Below are 19,444 nucleotides of genomic sequence, written 5' to 3'. Positions count from 1 at the left end.
TTACATTATATTTTGTTTTTATGCCTTAGTAAAAATGACATTAATATCATTTGATTTATAGCCTTCTTTCCCCCTAAACATTTTCATAGAGGATCCAGGCTAGTTAAAAATGCTTCCTTCCTACACAACACTAGTCTAACTGCTTGCCTAGTTAAAACCCTTGATAGCACAAACACTGTATGCCACGCACCACCGCTCGCTGTGATCTGTGACTAATCCTGCAGGCTCTGCAGAGAAAGGTGAGCGAGTCGGAACTGCGGAGGGCCTGCTTGGAAAGGGTGACGTCATCTCCATTTGCGCATGCGCGGCGCCACTGATGCAGAGATTCATCATCCTGCTCTTTGTGTTGAGGGGTGCGTGTGCGCGCACGCGTTTCCCCTAAATAAACTAATGAGTAAAATTAGGTAATTACCACCAAGACTTGGTACTAATAGTAACCCTCCAGCTTACTGGAGTGTTCCTTCTTATTTTTGTTTCAGAATGCTGCTTTATTTATTAACACATTTTTATTACTGCTACAACCTGTGTTTCTGAAGGTGTAGAATTTTATTTTTCAGTTACTCCCATTTTTGATCTTCCCATCAAGTACTAAAGTAGTATAGCTGACAGGCAAATGAGACCTTTGAAAATGGATGAAGAGCACAGTTTGTCTCGTGGATTGTCTTTTAAAGACAAATCCCACTGCAGGAGGTGAGGCAGACGGTTCAGAACAAGGTGTCAGTTCATTCCGTTCAGCCCAAATGATCAAGAGATAACTATGGTTTTTTCTGACACTTTTTACTTCACAAGAAAAAAGAAAAACCAAACGATTTGACTAGTTTAATTGAAGGAATACATAAAATTTCATATTACTAATATCTGCCAGTAGTCCTGGGAGAAATAAGGGATTAGAAAAAATGATCCTGTGTCTTAGTTTAAAAAGTTTAAATTTGATTCTTTTTTTTTTTTTTTTTTTTACCTCATCTGACTTATTTCACCTTACTGAGCACTTTCTTTTTTCTTCAGTAATGCCACAGTTGGGCGCCTGGGTGGCTCAGTTGGTTAAGCATCTGCCTTCGGCTCAGGTCATGATCCCAGGGTCATGGGATCAAGTCCCACATCAGACTCCCTGCTCAGCGGGGAGCCTGCTTTTCCCTCTGCCCCTCACCCTGCTGGTGCTTTCTCTCTCTCTCTCTCTCAAATAGAATCTTAAAACAAAATAAATTGTAACAAGAATCTAGTCTGTCTTTCTGCACTCTTTAGTTAGGCTCTGTGTAATTTAAAAAGTATCTAATTTAAGAAACGGGTAGGGTGCCTGGGTGGCTCAGTTGGTTAAGCGACTGCCTTCGGTTCAGGTCATGATCCTGGAGTCGCGGGATCGAGTCCCGCATCGGGCTCCCTGCTCAGCAGGGAGTCTGCTTCTCCTTCTGACCCTCCCCCCTCTCATGCTCTCTCTCTATCTCATTCTCTCTCTCAAATAAATAAATAAAATCTTTAAAAAAAAAAAGAAAGAAAGAAACGGGTATAACTAAATGTCCTCCGACTTTGACCCCTCGTTATCACTTTTCAACCTGCTTTTCTTTTTGTCTAATTTTACCAAGAGTCTTTCTCTGGCACCCCCTTTTACCTATTAGTGGCATTTTCAAACTCTCTTGGTAGCACTTAGAAGTAAAACTGCTGCTGACTCGTGGTCTGTGACACAAAGATGTGGTCTGAGAACTCAGGAGCATTGCTCCAAGGTGGCATTTGCCATCCCTTTCTCTCCCCATGAGCATGGAGGGCGAGGGAGCTGTGTGCTTATAGGGATAGTCCTGGAGCATATCCTTTTGATCCAAAAGTTTAGACACCACAGCTAGCTCCTTTAATGCACGAGGAAGGAGCACAGTAGGAGTTGTCTTATCTGCCGTGTAATCTAGAATCACTGGAATAGCACAGAAGCCATGTATTTGGAATTTTTTTTTTTTTTTTAATAGTTGCACACTCTGTTTTCATAAATAGCTCTTCAGGGCATAGAATAGAATCTGCCTTTTTGATCTGAGGATGTTTCATGGCTGAGTTCTTCCTGCTTTTTATTAAAAGTTACATGATATATTTAATCTAGCTTTATGGTATGTATACATCCTTCCTTAGCCTTTTGCTTATGGGGTGTGTTTTTTAAAATGGAAATGAGATTAAAGATAATACTTAGGTGACTGCCATAATAGTCACAAACTCAGTTTCTTTGTGGTTAGTGTTATATTTCTGCTTTTAAAAATTTTCTATTTTAAAAGTTTTGACTATTTTAATGAAATTCCCATCTATTTTTCCATGACATATTCAACAAAAATATTGTGGTAAAACTGAAGAATTTATATTCTACTCTATGTTTGGACATGTATGTATATCACAATAGAAGCATAACCCACTTCAACACCAGTTTAACCCTGGATTCGTGTGCCTTTCCTCCTCTAACAAAACTGTGGGTCTTATTTAATTTAGGGGAGAAATTCAGGAACTGATAGGCTTAAAGTAACTATAGTTTTTAGAAACTAAAACACAGGAGTGAGTCTGTGGTTTCTAGTGGGTCATAGGAAATCGAGATTTTGGTTGTGAAGTTTTGTTTATTTCACCTTGTTTTCACGTCAGTGCTATTCTTCCCATGGGGTGTCCTGTAACATGGCAGCTCTAACTTCCATCATCCACTCCGTAAAGGGTGGTAATAAATGGGTTGTTTCAGAGAGTCAGCAGGAATTGGTAAGGATGCTTTGGAATTATCATGTAAGTCACGGAGTCCTCTTGTGAGGTGCCAGCACTGGGATTAGGACAGTCTATTTGTTGAGGGTTGTGTGAGATGGGCTAGACCCTCAAGTGGGGCTTCGGTTTCTATAGAGTGTGCGAATCCAGGACAGCAGTCAGCTGGTGGTCCTTCTCGGAGGGCTTGGCTGTGTCCTGGCCAGGGCTTCTGTGGGGGCAGAGGCAGTGTGCGAATGGGGGAAAGCCTGTGTTTTCTTATCTGGTAGCAATAGAAGGGGGATCCTCTTTTCAAATCCCTGTAAATTGCAATCCACAGTTAAGGCTTAGTTCTTCCTACCGTTTCTATCATTTGATTTGCCTCTTCATTTGTCCAGGCCCCTAGCACTCTGGGCTGCTTGTGGAACTTTTCATGCTGTGCCTTGCCATAGGTATTTATAAACTTGTCTTCACGAGGGCCGCCGTGCTGCCTAATTCCTCTTTGTAGTTTGCCCTACTGACATCTCTGTCCACCCCAGATGGAATTGAGATGTAATCTGTCTTTGTAGACGTGTCCAGTGAATTACCCAACGACTGGCAGTGAATTGCTGAGACTAGATTGCATCCATTCAAGAGTTTTGAAGGAACCTTAAGGATGAAATTGCAGAACTCTTGGCTCTTGTTTTGCCTTTTATAAATAGCCACTGTTTTTAAAAGCTTGGTGGATTGCCAGCACAAAGCTTGGTATATTGGAAAGCAAAATGGCCTGATGATGTAGAGGTGTGGGTTCTGTGTTGAGCCCTTACATGACCAGAGAGGTCATGCTGCTCTATCTCCTGGACCTTGGGGTCCTCCTCAGGATGTGTTCGCTGCTGTCTTTGTGCAGTGTCTCTGGTGATTGTCAATATCATGGTTAATCCTGTTAAACTGGGTTCTTAGGATACATATAAGTATTCTGTGGGCAGGAGAGATTTACTTAATCAAATCACACCATTAATTTAGTCATTCTTTGCTTCTATGACTGATATATTGCAGAGGCTGGATTCTGTTACATTCTTCCTCAAAGTGCCGATTTTGTTGTTTGCTTGCTTTGGCAGGGTGCTAATTTGGCTGGACTCAAACTAGGAACCCCACCTCGTCTGTGGTGGGCCCCAACATGAATCTCAGTCAGATACTTTGTTTTTAGCTTGGAGCTTGCCTCCTACAAGTGAAGCTCAGGGGAGAGTCAGAGATTTGGGCCAAGATTATACCCAGAATTTGGGGCTCCCCTGCTCCTTTCCACAATTTCTCCTCAGCTGCTGAGGTTGCCCCGAGCTGTGTCCTGGTTCATGTGTTGGCAGCTCCATGTGGCTTAGCCTGCACCCTGTCCTCAGGCTAAAAGCCCCAGCCCAGTGCTCCCAGTGCCATTCCCTTTTTCCCCAAGTGTGTCTCCCTGCTTTGGGTTACTCTGCAGCCTTGAGACGGTTGATTTTTTTTATAGGTTTCCTCTATGGCAGGGCTGGTTCCCCAGGGGCTGCTCAGACACGTCACAGGTGGAAGCCCCAGTTCACTGAGAGAGAGCTTTCCTTGCTCTCTCAATCCAGGTCTGCATCTTCCATTGTGTTACCAAGCTACCATTCTGGAGCATTCCTTGTACTACTTTGGCAAAAACAAACAGGAAAATAGCGACGGGACAGTGGTCTTTTTATTTTTCTTAGAGATTGCTCAGCCAGTAATGATAGTTTCTCGTTTTGTTGAGGATGGCCAGCATCCTGAACCTAGATTTCCCTCTGTTGGAGACCTCCAGGAGAAATATGCCGAGGCATTATTATGAGCATTGACATTTTTGACCCGAGACTTTGGGGGCCTTTGCCCTGGTGAGCTGGGCCAGACACGTTTGGGCTGCAAGAATTCCTTATCTTAGATGGATGTTGGCTTGGCCTAAATTGCTTGCTGCGTGCTTCTTTGCCGTGATCTCTCCACTTGCCTTTGACAATATTGGGCACGGGGAGAATTAGTTTCACAGTTGAGGAGAGGGTCTCGGCCACCTTCTGAAGCAGGTGGCACTGGGCCATCTTATCCCACTAACCAGTGACATTCCTCCGGGGGGGGGGGCATGACCCAGAAAGCCTGGAAGGGTAGAGCCTAAAGGGAGCTGTGGCCAGTCCCTGGCTATTTATAATCCCTGCTCTCCTCACTGCCACTGTTTATTTTTAACCACACCGGACTCTGGGAAGGGGAGGAGGAGGGGGAGGAGGAGGCTCAGAGCTCCCCCTAGAGGCTTCAGCGTGTCACCAAGCCGCGTGTTTAAAACATGGTATTGCTGCTTTAGTTGCATTCATCCACAGGATTCAGATGAAGATTTTTGAAATGATCTGGACTGGTTTCATATCCTGTGTTTTTGGGGACCAGATCTTTATTGCTACGAGTGGCCTGGAGCCAGCTTGGTACCGGAGCCTTTGGGTCTATGTGCAAATCATTGTTTGACATTAAAATAGAAGATAATTCTGTAATCACAGTCTTTCAGATGCTTTGAAATGATATTTCTAAAGCTGATTTAATGGGTGTGAGGAAAGCTGCTGTGTTGACATTGGATAGACTGGGTAAGAAGTTAAATGTCACTCAAGCAACGTAGTAACTTGAATTTCTCCTTATGTATTTCAGGGTTTCGAAAAAACGATGAAATGAAAGCTATGGATGTTTTGCCAATTTTAAAGGAAAAAGTTGCGTACCTTTCAGGTAAAGTTGAACTTTCTACTCTGTGTTACTGTTTCTTCTGACTGCTTCTGATACAGTGTCAGAGTCTGAAATACCACATTAACTCACCTGCCACACACATTAAAGCACTGGTGTTTCAGTGGATTTTAATTGCTTTATTCTTGTAACATTTTCCTGAGAAATTAGTGCCTAAAGCATTTTCTCCTAGCGGGTAGGCACATTATAAGTCAGATAGCACTGGTGAGTGAGATATGTCATTCAACAAACATTTGATGTTTTTCCCCATTCGATTAAGTAAAGCAACTGATGGTTTAAAAGTTTAAAAGTCCATCATCTGGGTGCCTGGGTGGCTCAGTTGGTTAAGCATCTACCTTTGGCTCGGGTCATGATCCTCTGGGTCCTGGGATGGAGTCCCCTCATTGGGCTCCCTGCTCAGCGGGGAGTCTGCTTCTCCCTCTCCCTCTGTCTGCCACTCCCCCTGCTTGTGCTCTCTGTCAAATAAATAAATAAAATCTTAAAAAAAAAAAAAAGTCCATCTTCCTGAAATTGATGGGAATGTGACCTTACTGGATGTGTCCTGATTTCCTTGCCTTGGTTTCTTGTTCCCTCACCCTGGAGTTCCTAGAACCCATGTTTTGGAGTATGAAAGCCCCAGTGATCTCTTGGGTCCTCCGCTCACCTGTACATCCTGGCCCTCCTGCAGGGTGGGGACATCTAGGCCAGACTCTCAGGCTTTGGGGCGCTGGAGGGGAAGCTTTAGGGCTGTTTCTTTGGGGGCCCGCTCTACATGAACAGAAGAGCCGTTGGGTATATTACCTTTTTGGCACGAGTTCACTTGTTACAAAACAAAGGTTTGCAGATTTTTCTGCTCTGTTGTAGCAGGAAGTAAATGTGTGGAGTGTCATGTGCTTTTAGATGGTCTTCCTGGATGTGTTTCCGCTGATAATTTTTTATCTTTCTCAGACAGGCATAATATGCTGATCTGATGTCTCCTTTTGAACACATTTTATTTTAAACGTATAACACCACCAGCTGCTTTTATATGTGGGGTGTGTCCTTTTGGCATGTCAAACGGAGCTATATTTAGGGCACAGCTCCCTGTGGTGCTTTTGCTAATCTCACCTTGGTGGCCAGTGGTGTTTCCTGGTGCCCCTCGTAAACACTGTTTGATGATTTGGCTCAAGTGAGTCTAATTCAGAATGCACTTGGAATGTTAATAGAAGTTCATGAAAAGAAGATGCTTTAGGTAGTTGGGAATACATGCTTAAAAAAAAAATTCCCCTCCTGGCTTGTAGTACACCGAATTTTAAAAGTAGCCTTCGCTCTTTCCTAATCACTTAGTGACAAACTGCGTAATGTGGACTCGTGCCGCGGTTTGTCAGCTCCTGAGTTTATAGTTGACAGATGGATTTTAATGAAAAGACTCCACTTACAAATAGCAGAGGCGTCCATAGGAGGACCTAAAGCCAATTCCACATGTTCCTCAGTTTTTGGATGTTTAAAGTTTGGATCTGTGGTAAGAACGCTTGTTTCTTTGGTTAAGCTCCTGGAGACGGGCATGTCAAGAGCAGGGGAAGGTTAAGGTTGATGATTTTTACTTGTACTCATTCTTTATTAGGCATTTAATACAGAATGTCTCATTTGATATCATTTTTGTCTAAGTTATTATCAGAATTAAAACTATTTCCCTTTTAACTAATCGAAGAAATAAAATCATCGATCTTTCAGAGTTTGTCATGACTCTTTACTCAAACCTTAAATTCTGCAGGGTTAGTTAAAGTTGGGTCTCTTTAGTGGGGAGGGAAGTGGTGCACTGCAGCAAACTAGTCTGGAACTGTTGTTAAATATCTGAGACTTTCGCCAGCTGTGTTGGTTAAATGAAGTTGGTAGGTGCCATCACAATTTTATAGTATTTCCTACTTTATGACCAGAATTGGCAAGTTATGTTAGCATGATGTCATTTGCTGTTTCTTAGGCTTGCTGTTATTTTGTTTAGGAAGAGAAAAGGGAAAAAACCCCACTAAATTAAAAACTTTAATTTAAAATAGTTAAAAACGTTACTTGCATGTTGATTTCTTTGTGTGTGTAAAAGGTTTACAGTGAAAGAATAAACTTCTGAAAAATTTATACCTCTGATCCTGTTTTTTAAAATCTGTTTTATTGAGATATAATCCACAACCATAAAATCTACCCTTTAAAAGTGTATGATTCAGTGGATTTTAGGGTTTTCACAAGGTTGTGAAACTATCACCATGGTCGAATCCCAGAACACTTTGATTACCTCCAGAAGAACCCCATGCCCAGTCCCCATTTCCTTTACCGCCTGGCTCGGGCAACTACTAATTTACTTTCTGCTCTGACCCCATTTTTTAAAATATTAGGGGATATTTATTTTGGTACGTTTGTAAAAGCTCTCTATGTGAGTAGCTTTTAGTAAATTAAATCTAAGTGGGGGCGCCTGGGTGGCTCAGTCGTTAAGCGTCTGCCTTCAGCTCGGGTCATGATCCCAGGGTCCTGGGATCGAGTCCCACATCGGGCTCCCTGCTCGGCAGGAAGCCTGCTTCTCCCTCTCCCACTCCCCCTGCTTGTGTTCCTGCTCTTGCTATGTCTCTCTCTGTCAAAAAAATAAATAAAATCTTAAAAAAAAAAAAAAAAAAGATTAAATCTAAGTGGAATAACTAGGGCTTTGAAAAAGCAGGCCAGAAGATCAGTGATTCCATGAGATACTTATTAGGTCAAAATCTCTAAAAACCCAGTAGGGATTCTTTGAACTTGAATATTTCTGATCCTCAGTCTCATCTCCAGGTACTGTAGAAAGCAGTCCTCACCACATATAGGTAAGACGGCAAAGTACTTACTAACTCCTGCAGAGGGTGAATTAAATGAGGTGACAAACCTGACTTCATGCTTCAGGTCAGGAGTAGGGGCAGTAAAAGAAGTGTTTTATAGTTTATATTTAACATTTTATTTAATATATATGTTAATGTGTTATATATATTGTCCTAGTGTGGACATCATATACATATATAACATATATATAATATATATATTATATATATATAATAAATGTATAATGTCAGCCCTGTGCCACTAGGTGCTAGGGTTTGGGCCTCAAAAGAACTCACAGACTACCATCAGAATTAAGAACACTTTTTTCCCCTTAACCTTTTATAAAACATTTCAGCATCCAAAAGGAGAGAGAATAATACAATGAATTTCCATGAACCATGGTTCACTTCAGTAATCTTGTCATCTGTATTCCTGTAAAAGCTTTAGAAAAAAACCTCAATACCATTAACAGGCCTAAAAAATGAGTAGTAATTCTTTAATATAAAAATAGGCCAATCAATATTCAGATTTTCCTGCTTGTCTCATAATTTGTTTCACAGGATATACGTGGCAATTGGTTGATCTCTCTGTGTTTCTCAATCTATCGGTTCTTAGTCTTTTTGTCTTATCCCCTTATGTTAATTATTAGATGAGGAAACTGTGTTTTTCTGAAGATTTCCCTACATTTTAGCTTTTGCTGGTTTTACCCATGGGTGACCATTTAATATGTGATCCTTCCCCTGTGTTTCCTGTAAACTAGGAGCTGGATCTTGAGGCTTTATCAGACCTAGGTTAGATTTTGCAGGAAGAAGGCGAAAAGTCCTTCATGGGTGGTGGTAGGTAGTTCTACTGGGAGTTTTACTGGGAGAGTCTGGCTGCCTCTTTTTTTGTGATGTCAAGCATTCATTGATGATCATGGTTTAGATCTAGTATTTTATCACAGTTGCAAAATGGTGACACTCTAATTACATCCTTTCTTCTTTATCAACTTAGCTATTCTATAAAAAGAAGTGTCCCATCATCAGTTTCTTGGTTATCCTGAGAACATAGTTAATACAAGAAAAGGATAAATGATTGATTCTTGTCCTTTACCAGTTTTCAGACTAATGAAAAATGACCATTGGTCATTTCAGACTGATAAAAAAAAAAAAAAACACCTTTGCTTTTTAACATTTGATGTGTTTCAATTGATTGCCAAATTTTTAAAAATCTCTTACGAAGTTGAAACTTTCTCATCTTAGACCCAATGGGAGTGTCTTCAGATTGGCTCCTGAATCTATGCACTGCAGTCCTGCAGGTTCTCTTTTTGCTGATGAGACAGGATGTTTCAGGCCCAGCTCGTCTGTCCCTATTCCACATCTGGAGCCAGCCATTTCTTCAAAGTGTGCTGGTTCCTTTGCGTGGGAGAAAGGCGCAGGGTGCTACAGAAGCTTGCTGCTCCTGGCTGGGTCAGTGTTTCTGTGCTCTTCAGCAGACACATCGAGGAAAGACGTGTATAGATAATTTTTTTTTTTTTTAAGTAAGATGTCATGACTTCATACTAAAGTTTCTAATTCAGATTTAGGATTACAGGTATTTTTCTTTGATTTTATATATGTGTCTCCTTTTCCTTATACTAAAAATCTGAGTTCCTACTCTCATCAGCGTAATTGCTTATTTACATTTTAACACTGATGTTATTGCCACACTGTGACTACCAAATGTAATCTAATACTTCTGTTGTCCTAAGGGTATATGCCCCTAGGAACATACAATCCTGTAACTGTGCTTTAAAATCACATAGAATAGCTCCTCTCTGTGTGGGGTCAAGTTCCTGCCAACTTGAAACTCCAGATCATGTTTCATTTCATTTTACAGTTGTAAAGCTTAAAAAAACAACCACCTAATCTTGCTTTAGTATTAAGTAAAACGTGTACATCATTCCAGGGCTAAAAACTAAAAAAAATTAAAGTACAAAGAAATGTAGTTTGGGCGCCTGGGTGGCTCAGTTGGTTAAGCGACTGCCTTCGGCTCAGGTCATGATCCTGGAGTCCCGGGATCGAGTCCCACATCAGGCTCCCTGCTCAGCAGGGAGTCTGCTTCTCCCTCTGACCCTCCTCCCTCTCATGCTGTCTGTATCTCATTGTCTCTCTCGCAAATAAGTAAAATCTTAAAAAAAAAAAAAAAAAAAAGGTAGTTTTTTTCCTTTCCTCTTCAACCCTGTACCTTTCCTCCACCAAAGGAAACCTTTTTTTGTTTTTGTTTTCTTTAGTTTTCTGGTTTTTTTTCTTATACTTGTAAAATAGCGCGCGCTCTCTCTCTCTCTCTCTCACCCACCCCCCCCACCCCAATCTGTTCTCCTCTCCTCCCTCCCTGAGATAAACAGTCATGTATTTTCCATTTTCTCTGCTTGCTGTTTCATTTTAAGAGTATTCTGGAGAACAGAATATTAGTACATACAGAGATTCCACATTCCTTTTACAGTTGTTTAAACTGGACTGTGTGTATATAGCATACTGGGTTCAGTCGTTTGTCTATTGATAGACATTTGGGTTGCCTTTTTAGAAGGCATTTTTGGGGCAGGGCAAGGTAAACATCATTCACCTTTGCTAGTGGGGGTATTGACAGGAATGTAGGATTTGATTGCCCAGAGGTTTGCTGTCAGGATTGGGACTACTGACCGTAGTTCTTCTTGTTCCAGTTTTGCAGAGTTCTCCATTTTCTGGAAATGGGAGAGGGCACCTCGCATCCATCTGGGATATTCTCGTTAGCCTCTGGCACAGTCTGAGGCCATAGTGACAGACTGGAAGGCTGGGGATAGCCAGAGGCTCTCCAAGTGCCCCATCAAGAGTCCCCTTAGGGACTCCATTGGAAATGCTCTAAGCCAGTTTCTAGTTCTCAGGACTGGGCTGCAGGAGGTGAGCATGGGAGGGTTTGGGGCTGTGGAGCTGCTGGCCTTGGCCACTCCTGGAGCAGGGGCCCAGTGAACACCTTCGTAACAGAGTTTTCTTAGTTGATAGCAGACTTAATAGATTGTAGCCATAATTGCTCCTTCACAAACCGTGCCTTTTCAGGGCTTCCTTTGTAAAAGTCTGCTTTTCATGATCTGTGAGGTAGACTGCTCGTTGAGTGGGGGAGGCATAAAGAATCATTTTCACTGGTATCGTAATCCAGAAATTCAAATAAGGGCCATACAAGAAAAATACAGTGGGTTCACTGAGATTTACATCATACTCCCCAAAGCAGGTATGGCTGCCTTAGAAGAGAAGGATGAAAGGTGAGTTCTTAATTGATTTAAAGAAAAAGGGGCAACTCTGAATCTAGCTGCTTCTGTGGTCAGTCTGGGCCATGCAGCTCCAGAGCCCAAGTCCTCTGGACTTTGACCTTTTAGAAGAGAAAATAAGCATCGCTGGGCTTAAGGAAGGGCCACACAGACGGCTGCAGCTGCTTTCTTCTCATGTTAACAAGAACCTCAGTCTGTTTAGCATCTCTGTGTGTGTGTTTAAGATTTATTTATTTGAGAGGGAGAGAGAGAGAGAACACAAGCAGGAGGGGCAGAGGAAGAGGGAGAGAGAATCTCAGGCAGACTTGAAGCTGAGCACAGAGCCTGACCCGGGACTGGATCCCAAGACCCTGAGATCACGACCTGAGCCGAAATGAAGAGTCAGACGCTTAACCAACCGCACCAGACAGGAGCCCCTACATGTGTGTTTCTATAGGAAATTTCATTAGGCATGTCTGTTTTTAACTTCCTGATACTGATAGTAGGTATTTTTAATTAACTTTGTGTGGAATATAGATGAGGAATCCATTCATTCAGCAGATACTTATTGAGTATGGTTTTTGTTCCAGTCTCTTACTAGGCCTTGAAGGTATATACCGATGTCAGTGAATGAACAAACCTGCCTCCATAGAGCTTCCATTTAGCGGGCGGGACAGACAAAGGAAAAGACTGTGAGAATCATATAATTGACTAGAAAGTGAGAGGTGCCTGACAAATATAATGTAGCATGGGGAGAACTGTAAGAATCGAAAATCAAAGTGTCGTTATGAACAAAAACTACGCTTTCTGTTTTGTTTTGTTTGACTAAAACAGCATTTGGATGTGCAGGTAATCCTTAGCGAGCTGCTAGTTTTTGATGACAGACATGGAGCCGTCCAGAGACTATGCCGCTCTCATACTCAGACATACTGGACGTTGGTAGATGCAGGAAATGGATTTCTTGCCCTTTTCGTTGTAGAAACTAAGGCACTGGGATTCCCGTCTATAAAGCGGGACTGACGTGTGTCCCACCTGCCTCACCCTGAGGCTGCAGGTCGACATCAGTCCATCCGAGTAGGTCCAGCAGGTGAAGCTTTGATGAGCTGGAGCATCGTTCTTGTTCCTAGTTCAGGAACAAGAACTTTAAAGTGGTCACTTTTCGGCTTCACAGCCCGACAGTGTTCTCATTTGTGTACCTTCTGCGTTTGTGACGTCGGCACCATGTTAAATCTTGGAGAACACCATCCAAATACGCATCCGTGGCGTTGACTTTAGGCTCCTTGAGGTTCAGAGACCATGCTTCTTTGAACTAATACTGTGTCTCATCGGTTCTCAGATTATTTTTTTTTAAACCTCACTGGGAGGGGTCAGCAGATGGGTGACTGGCACCTGCCTGTCACTGACTAGGACACCACAGGTTGGAAGATGCACCCGATGTGGGGAGGTTAGCAAGCGAAAGCCAATTATTAAATTATTTAAATAGAGAATATGCAGTTTTTACTTCATAAGTGATTTTTGATGAAGTTTTAAAACTATTCTATTGAGTTTTCTGAAGCTCTGTTCTGGGAAAAGGAAAAAGATAAAGTGGATTTTTTTTTTCCCTCTTAAAGGTCAAATTTGGGTTTACGGAAGCTTTTCTTTAGGACATAAGTGAGAGCCTATTTGGTGGATGAGCTTGCTGGCAGCCCTCAGGGGACTCTCCATTAGCGCTACCAGCTTGGGGAAAATCTCTAGTTAAAAGGTGGGGCAGCACAGCAGGCAGGCCGTCAGGACATATGCACACTTCTTTGTGAGCAGACGGCTGCGCGCAGTGTGCACACCTGCTGATTGCCCACGTGAGCATCCTTGATAGGCAGGCTTTGGAGTCTTCTTTTCGCACCCATGGTGGAGCATGCCTTGCTTGCTTGGTGAGATATGATGACCCCAGAGGGAGGAGAGAAGAGCATGGGTCATTGTCATCTAGTCTCCCTACTGAATCAAATGTTACGTTGCATTTAAAAAATTCAGAATGGTGGTCAAGGAAAATGTTACATGCTATTCTTTTTACCAAAAGTGGGGTAAATGTTTTAACCCAAATCTCATACTGTATTTTTAAGAACTCAAATTTCTGTAAAATATGTTGTTCCACAATATTTTTTAAAAGATTTTATTTATTTGAGAGAGAGAGAGCGCGCAGATAGTGAGGGGGAGTGGCAGAGAGAGAAGCAGACTCCTCGCTGAGCAGGAGCCCGATGCAGGGCTCTTCCCAGGACCCTGGGATCATGACCGTGACCTCAGACTCCTAACGACTGAGCCACCCAGGCACCCTGATCCACAATATTTTTGATCAAGGAGACTGATTCTCTTTTTGGAAAGTATCAAAGATGTTGGGAGAGTTAAAAAAAATACTGAATTGTTGCCTGTCTTATCTTGGGGATAAGAAGTATTCCCCCAAAACTAGGGCCATTGATTTTACCCTAAAAATACTATCCAAGAAGATTACTTGGTGATGACATTCTGGCATTTATAACAGAACTGCTGCTTACTTTTAATAGTAACTTCCATTCACTAAAAAGCTTAGGAACCATCATTCAGTTGTCCTTCTGACATTTTTACTACTCTAATTTAGAGAGATTTTCAAACTAGCCACTAGTTTGAAAATTTTTCTAAGTTTTTTTCAGGGCAAAGGACCCAGCTGTGACCATGTGACATAGTCCCCTTGTCTTTTTTTTTTTTTTTTTTTTTTGTAATTTCCTTTATTTATTTTAAGTAATCTCTACACCCAACATGGGGCGTGAACTCACAGCCCTGAGATCAAGAGTTGCACACTCTTCTGACTAGGCAGCCAGATCCTCCCCTGCCCCGTCTTCATTTAAGCTCTTTGAGCTTTAGTATCTTTAATTATAAAGCTGGAAGGATAAAACCTCTTAACAGGGTCATTGTGATGTTGAAATCAGAGCACGTGTAAAGGACTTAATACCATACCTAGCATGTATCAGTGGCTATGGTTTCATGCTGTTCCCATTTAATACATGAATTACTGGATTTATAAATAATTTAATACTTTTCTAGGTTACATGACCTAACAGTACATGTGGATCATTTTAGTGTTCAGAATCAAAATTGAGTTTCGTTATTGTTCAGAGGGACTATTACTCATTCTAGGAAATTGTAAAAATCCATATTGGTGAAATATGTTTTTAAAATACCAGTATCTTGTGCTGAATCCTTTTTTGGCTTTTCTAAAAGGAAAGAATCTGGTTTTCTGTTAATGTTTGCTTGCTTTTTAGTTTTACCTCTGCTAATCAAGTAAATAAGATGAGAAAATAATGAAGAGTTTCATGTTGTGACTTGAATTTTGTGGTCTTACTGCTCTACTTCTGAAGACAGATGACCAGAGCTGTGAAACTAAGGAAGGATCCGCTTGGGAAGGCTAGATTTTCCTTCTCTGTTTTCTTTTCTTTTTTTTTTTTTTTAAAGATTTATTTATTTATTTGAGAGCGAGAATGAGAGAGAGAGAGCATGAGAGGGGGGAGGGTCAGAGGGAGAAGCAGACTCCCTGCCGAGCAGGGAGCCCGATGCGGGACTCGATCCCGGGACTCCAGGATCATGACCTGAGCCGAAGGCAGTCGCTTAACCAACTGAGCCACCCAGGCGCCCCTCTGTTTTATTTTCTGAAAACATTGGTGGAGTAATAAAATATTTCTGGAAATTTCACCAAAAATACTCAGTGATACCAACAGACCTCATTAGGATTTTATGTATGTTCATGAGGGCTACATCCGCCTCTCTATGACAAGACAGTCCCTGAGATTTGTACTTAGTATGTGATGTAATTTTTCTAAACTCAAGGTAATTTAGTTCTGTTTAAAAATTCTTAAATGCCAGTCTCTTTATTTGTATGTGCGGCTTTGTGTGAGAGATGGGTGAGGCTTGACCGCGGGGGTTAGGTGATGCCCTCAAGAGAGGACGGTGCCCTAGATCCCAGATGATAGAAAGTCATCATCAGCATAAAATTTGAGGTCCATTCCTGTCTCTTTCCTTCAAGACTTAAAACCCGATTTGGCTGATAGCAAAGAGAGAGCTTAGAATGCCGGGGCGGGAAGGAGGGGGCAGTGTGGGGGACGACAGAAGGGCCTGGTAAGGCGTGGGGAGGCCGTGTTCAAGGGGAACGAAGCCCGTACACATGGACACGTTCTCCACACGTAAAACTGAAGTCGGAGGAGACACATAGGAAGGTAAAGATGAGGCCTTCTCTAATGGCGTCCACGTGGCAGGCAGCACTCAGACTCGTTCTCCGGAGTCCCGGGGGGGGATGAAGTAGCCCAGCCACATGTCCTCCCAAACCCTGGCTCCTGCCGATAGCACGCTTGTTCCCGGCCACGCGGCTGTAGGAGGTACAGCGTGGAGCGCGAGCGGTTGGGTGGCGATGTTGGACCTCCAGGGGCGTGCAGAGTCCTGTCCCCTCTTGCTTTTGTCCAACTGTGATCCAAATGCTTGTTTTTCAGGTGGCAGAGATAAACGGGGAGGCCCCATTCTAACATTTCCGGCCCGCAGCAATCACGACAGAATACGACAGGAGGACCTCAGGAGACTCATTTCCTATCTAGCCTGTATCCCTAGGTGAGTTCTGTGCGGTTTGTGGTCTGTCCCTGTGGCGACCGTTCCAAGAAATGCGGCGCTGTGCTCTCCAGGAGTGTCAGGCAGACCAGACAGTGCAGAATGAAAATCGTCACCTGTCTTTAGTTCCGTTTTGTGACCCTTCTGTCATGTTCACAACACTTCTGGGTGTGGGGACCAGAAGGTATGCGTCTTGCCTGGAGCACTTTGTGGGGGGATGGTGGCGCTGGGGTTAGGACGCGGTGCCTCAGGTGGACCATCCTTGGTGAATCTGATACCAAGACACAGCGCCCTGCAAGACCAGAAATGGAACCTGTTTCTCACTCTACACTTCTGTCTTCACGCTGAGCTTCGGTTTCTGAAAAGCATTCTCTTGATTTGTGGCATGAGGTTTGTGAGGCATTAAGAATCTTTACTGGCTAATATGCCAAGTTTGGGAACACGCATTCAATCCGAGACCCCCTTCATGATAGGGTGGTCGTTCGGGTGGATGCTGAGGAACACCAAGACTAGACAAAGCTTTATTTTCCAGATTACTTTTTGGAAAAGAGAAAACTGCAGTGATATAACCCAAGGTTTTAGTCATGCCTGTGCTAAGAAACTGTGTGTGTCTGGGCTGGAGGGCTGCTTCCCTGTGAGGAAAAGGAAAGGCACATACTAAAGGGGGCATAATCGATGTGCTAGAGCCAGAAGGCGTTTCCTCAGAGACGAAACTAGGACGTGTGGAAGAAAACTCGGTCATTATACATAGGCTAGAGTAGACAGTAATGTTCACGAACGCTTATGCAAGGGAGTAATAAAAGGTGGCAGTGGCATTGTTGAGGTTGAGGGGAGTGGTCCATCTGCATGGCACGCGGGTTGGGACACTGCTGACGTTCTTTGGTTGACACCGAGCAGGGAAGACAGCAGGGCCCGGTCGTGACCCATCCTTGCTGTGGCTGAGGCAAGTCCGCTTTCGCTGTTGACCGCCTGACCTGCTGACGAAGTTGTTGGGTTTTCCTCTGTGGTCATCCTTTATGAGAGAGCCACCACTTTGCATCATCAGTGACAACGCAATAGAGCCCTGCATTCGTATATGGAGAAGTTGACTCTCTCCTCTTACTCTGGTATTTTCTCGGGCAGGCAGTTGAACTGTTGAAACTATGGAATTAGAAAGGGCTTTAGAAGTTCTGTGCTACTCACTATCATTTATAAATAACAGTATAGTTGACAAGGACCACTTACGGAGTTCTGACTGTGTGCTAGGTACTGTCCTAATGACAGAAGAAGAAACAGGAATACAAAGGACAATGCCAATCGGAGTGATACTTGTCGTTTAGTGTCATTATGGAATGACTATATATAATTTTGGCAACTGGCTTTCTGGTTTAAAAAAAATCCGTGTTGATTGCAACTTAAAAATTTCTTTTATATCATGGATACTGTAAAAAGAATTGATTCAGGTATATTTTGGATCATCTGGATGACCCGCTTAAGCCCGCAGAACTTCATTATGGTGAGCATACAGAAAAGTAGTGAAACTAGCACAGCAAACATCCATATGCCTGTCATCTGGCTTCAGTGATGACCAGATTTTGCCCATCTTGTTTTTCTCTGAATTTCGCCCCGGAATAAAAAATCGCAAGCCTCCTATCGTTTCTCTTATAAATACTAAGCGTGTAGGGTGACCCCTCCCCGGTCAAGCGCAGCCACTTCATCACCTAGATTTGCTTTTGTATCTGTAATTCCAGGTGATAAGAAATGTCACTTTGCTTGTCCTGGGTTAATGACAAGAGAAGTGGGATTAACACGTAAATGATACGTTTCTCAAGGGATTAATGGGGAAATTTCACTGTGGTCCAAACGGAGAGAAGTGGCAACAGAACCCATGGGTCTACCCTGGCCACGCAGGAGCTGCTCCGTCCCACTGTGTGCTTCGTGGCGGGAACATTGGTTTGTTAGAGCCGAGCAGTAGGGCCAAGAAAATTGTCAGCAAAATAATGGTGTGTGAATTTTTTTTTGACTTGTGGCTTTGCTTGCACTTAAGTCTGATTATTTGTTGCCATAGTTCCAGAGTGGTATAAGTCATCCTGGGGGTCATGAGACTTCTTTTCCTGCCCATTACTCCTGGCAGTTTCTGTGCGGTGAAGGTGGCCTTTCGCTGCCCACCCCCCCACCCCTCGCTGGACAGTCACAGGGCCCCACGTTGCCAGATGGGGAGAAGCGTGCCATCCAGAACACATGGGCAGCAGACTCAGAGCAGCTGTTCCTTTTATCAGTTTTCTGATCTACGAAATGTGATAGTAATGTGTACTTCTTGGGATCATTGTGAGTGTGGAGTAAGATCACTTACGTACATGCCTAGTGCAGTGCCTGACGCCCAGTAGCTCCCTCAGAAAAAGCACAATAATTTCCATCTTTCCTACTTACCCTCTTTTATTTTTCCCTCTGACATGTGCTCAGAGCCCGGATATCTTGTTTTTCTTCTGCATGGCCTCTATCTGTCTGTGTGTGTGCCTCTTAAAATGTGGCCCTCAGAGGTAATCATAAGTGTGATCTGAGCAGTAGTGAGTAGTTTGAGTATTATTACTTGGGTCACCTTCCCTTTCATTCCTCCCTCCTTTAAAAAAAAATAAAATAAAAGCAATTGGAGTAATTATGAGTGACTTTCATAGAATTAATTTGCAAGGAAACTTTCCATTAACTATGTGTAAGAGAAGCAAGTCACAGTAGAACTTCTTGCTGGTCTAATTGGGATTCCCACACAGTGATAAAAATAACATCAGTCTTGGTACATCTCTAGGTGTTTATTGCTCTTATTGTTTGAATTACACTTATACTAATTATGTTTTAGAGCATTTTGCCTTCTTTAGAATGATTTATGGTAGCTACACGGATAAACTCTCTTTTGTCACCAGCGAAATAATGCGAGACTTCAGTTAATTCGTTCATGAACATTCGTATTAAAAGATACTTTCTTCATCTAGAAACTAAAGAGCGTTTCTCTTTTTCAGAGACCAGCATTGAGAAGGGACCTTAATTTTTTCTAACATTTCTTTATCTCACGGATAAAATGAGGTTCTTAGATGAAGCTGCCAGAATACCCGGTTGATGGTCACGTGTCCCAGTGAGCAGCGTCTTCCGGGGGGAGGAGTGGCATGCGTGCCTTCTCCCGGAGACACCTGCCCACGTGCATTAGCTGCTCCTGAATAGAACTGGGTTTGCGAATCTTTGCAAGCCACTGCTTTCTTAACGAGGACTGGCTTTTAACTGGATAAAGAGCCGGATTGAAAGGATGTGCCCTCCCAGCCCAGTTCACCTGCGATTTTCATTATTTTGAAGTCCCTGGGTGGTCAGTTCAATTGTGGAGGAAGGTGGATAGTGAGTCCTTTTGTAAACTGTGCAAGCTCA

The 19,444-nt window shown here is 42.9% G+C and overlaps 1 protein-coding gene across 15 annotated transcripts in view; it reads left to right on the top strand.

Moving 5' to 3' along the window:
- The window catches only part of TRIO (trio Rho guanine nucleotide exchange factor), a 341,653-nt gene that overhangs the window by 113,000 nt on the left and 209,209 nt on the right, over positions 1-19,444 (top strand). For all 15 annotated transcript variants that reach the window (XR_010413353.1, XR_010413354.1, XM_045863432.3 and 12 more), the window contains exons 2-3: positions 5,332-5,406; positions 15,943-16,057. Coding sequence is in view for 13 of the 15 variants with exons in the window: in XM_045863432.3 (XP_045719388.1) it covers positions 5,332-5,406; positions 15,943-16,057 (190 nt within the window). In the remaining 2 variants the exon portion in view is untranslated. The remainder of the gene's footprint in view (positions 1-5,331; positions 5,407-15,942; positions 16,058-19,444) is intronic.

Source organism: Mirounga angustirostris, unplaced genomic scaffold (assembly GCF_029215605.1).
Source record: "Mirounga angustirostris isolate CCGP_5_RB_7025 unplaced genomic scaffold, mMirAng1.0.hap1 SCAF_7, whole genome shotgun sequence".
In the NCBI taxonomy this organism is placed as follows: domain Eukaryota; kingdom Metazoa; phylum Chordata; class Mammalia; order Carnivora; family Phocidae; genus Mirounga; species Mirounga angustirostris.
This window is presented reverse-complemented; position numbering and strand designations above follow the sequence as displayed.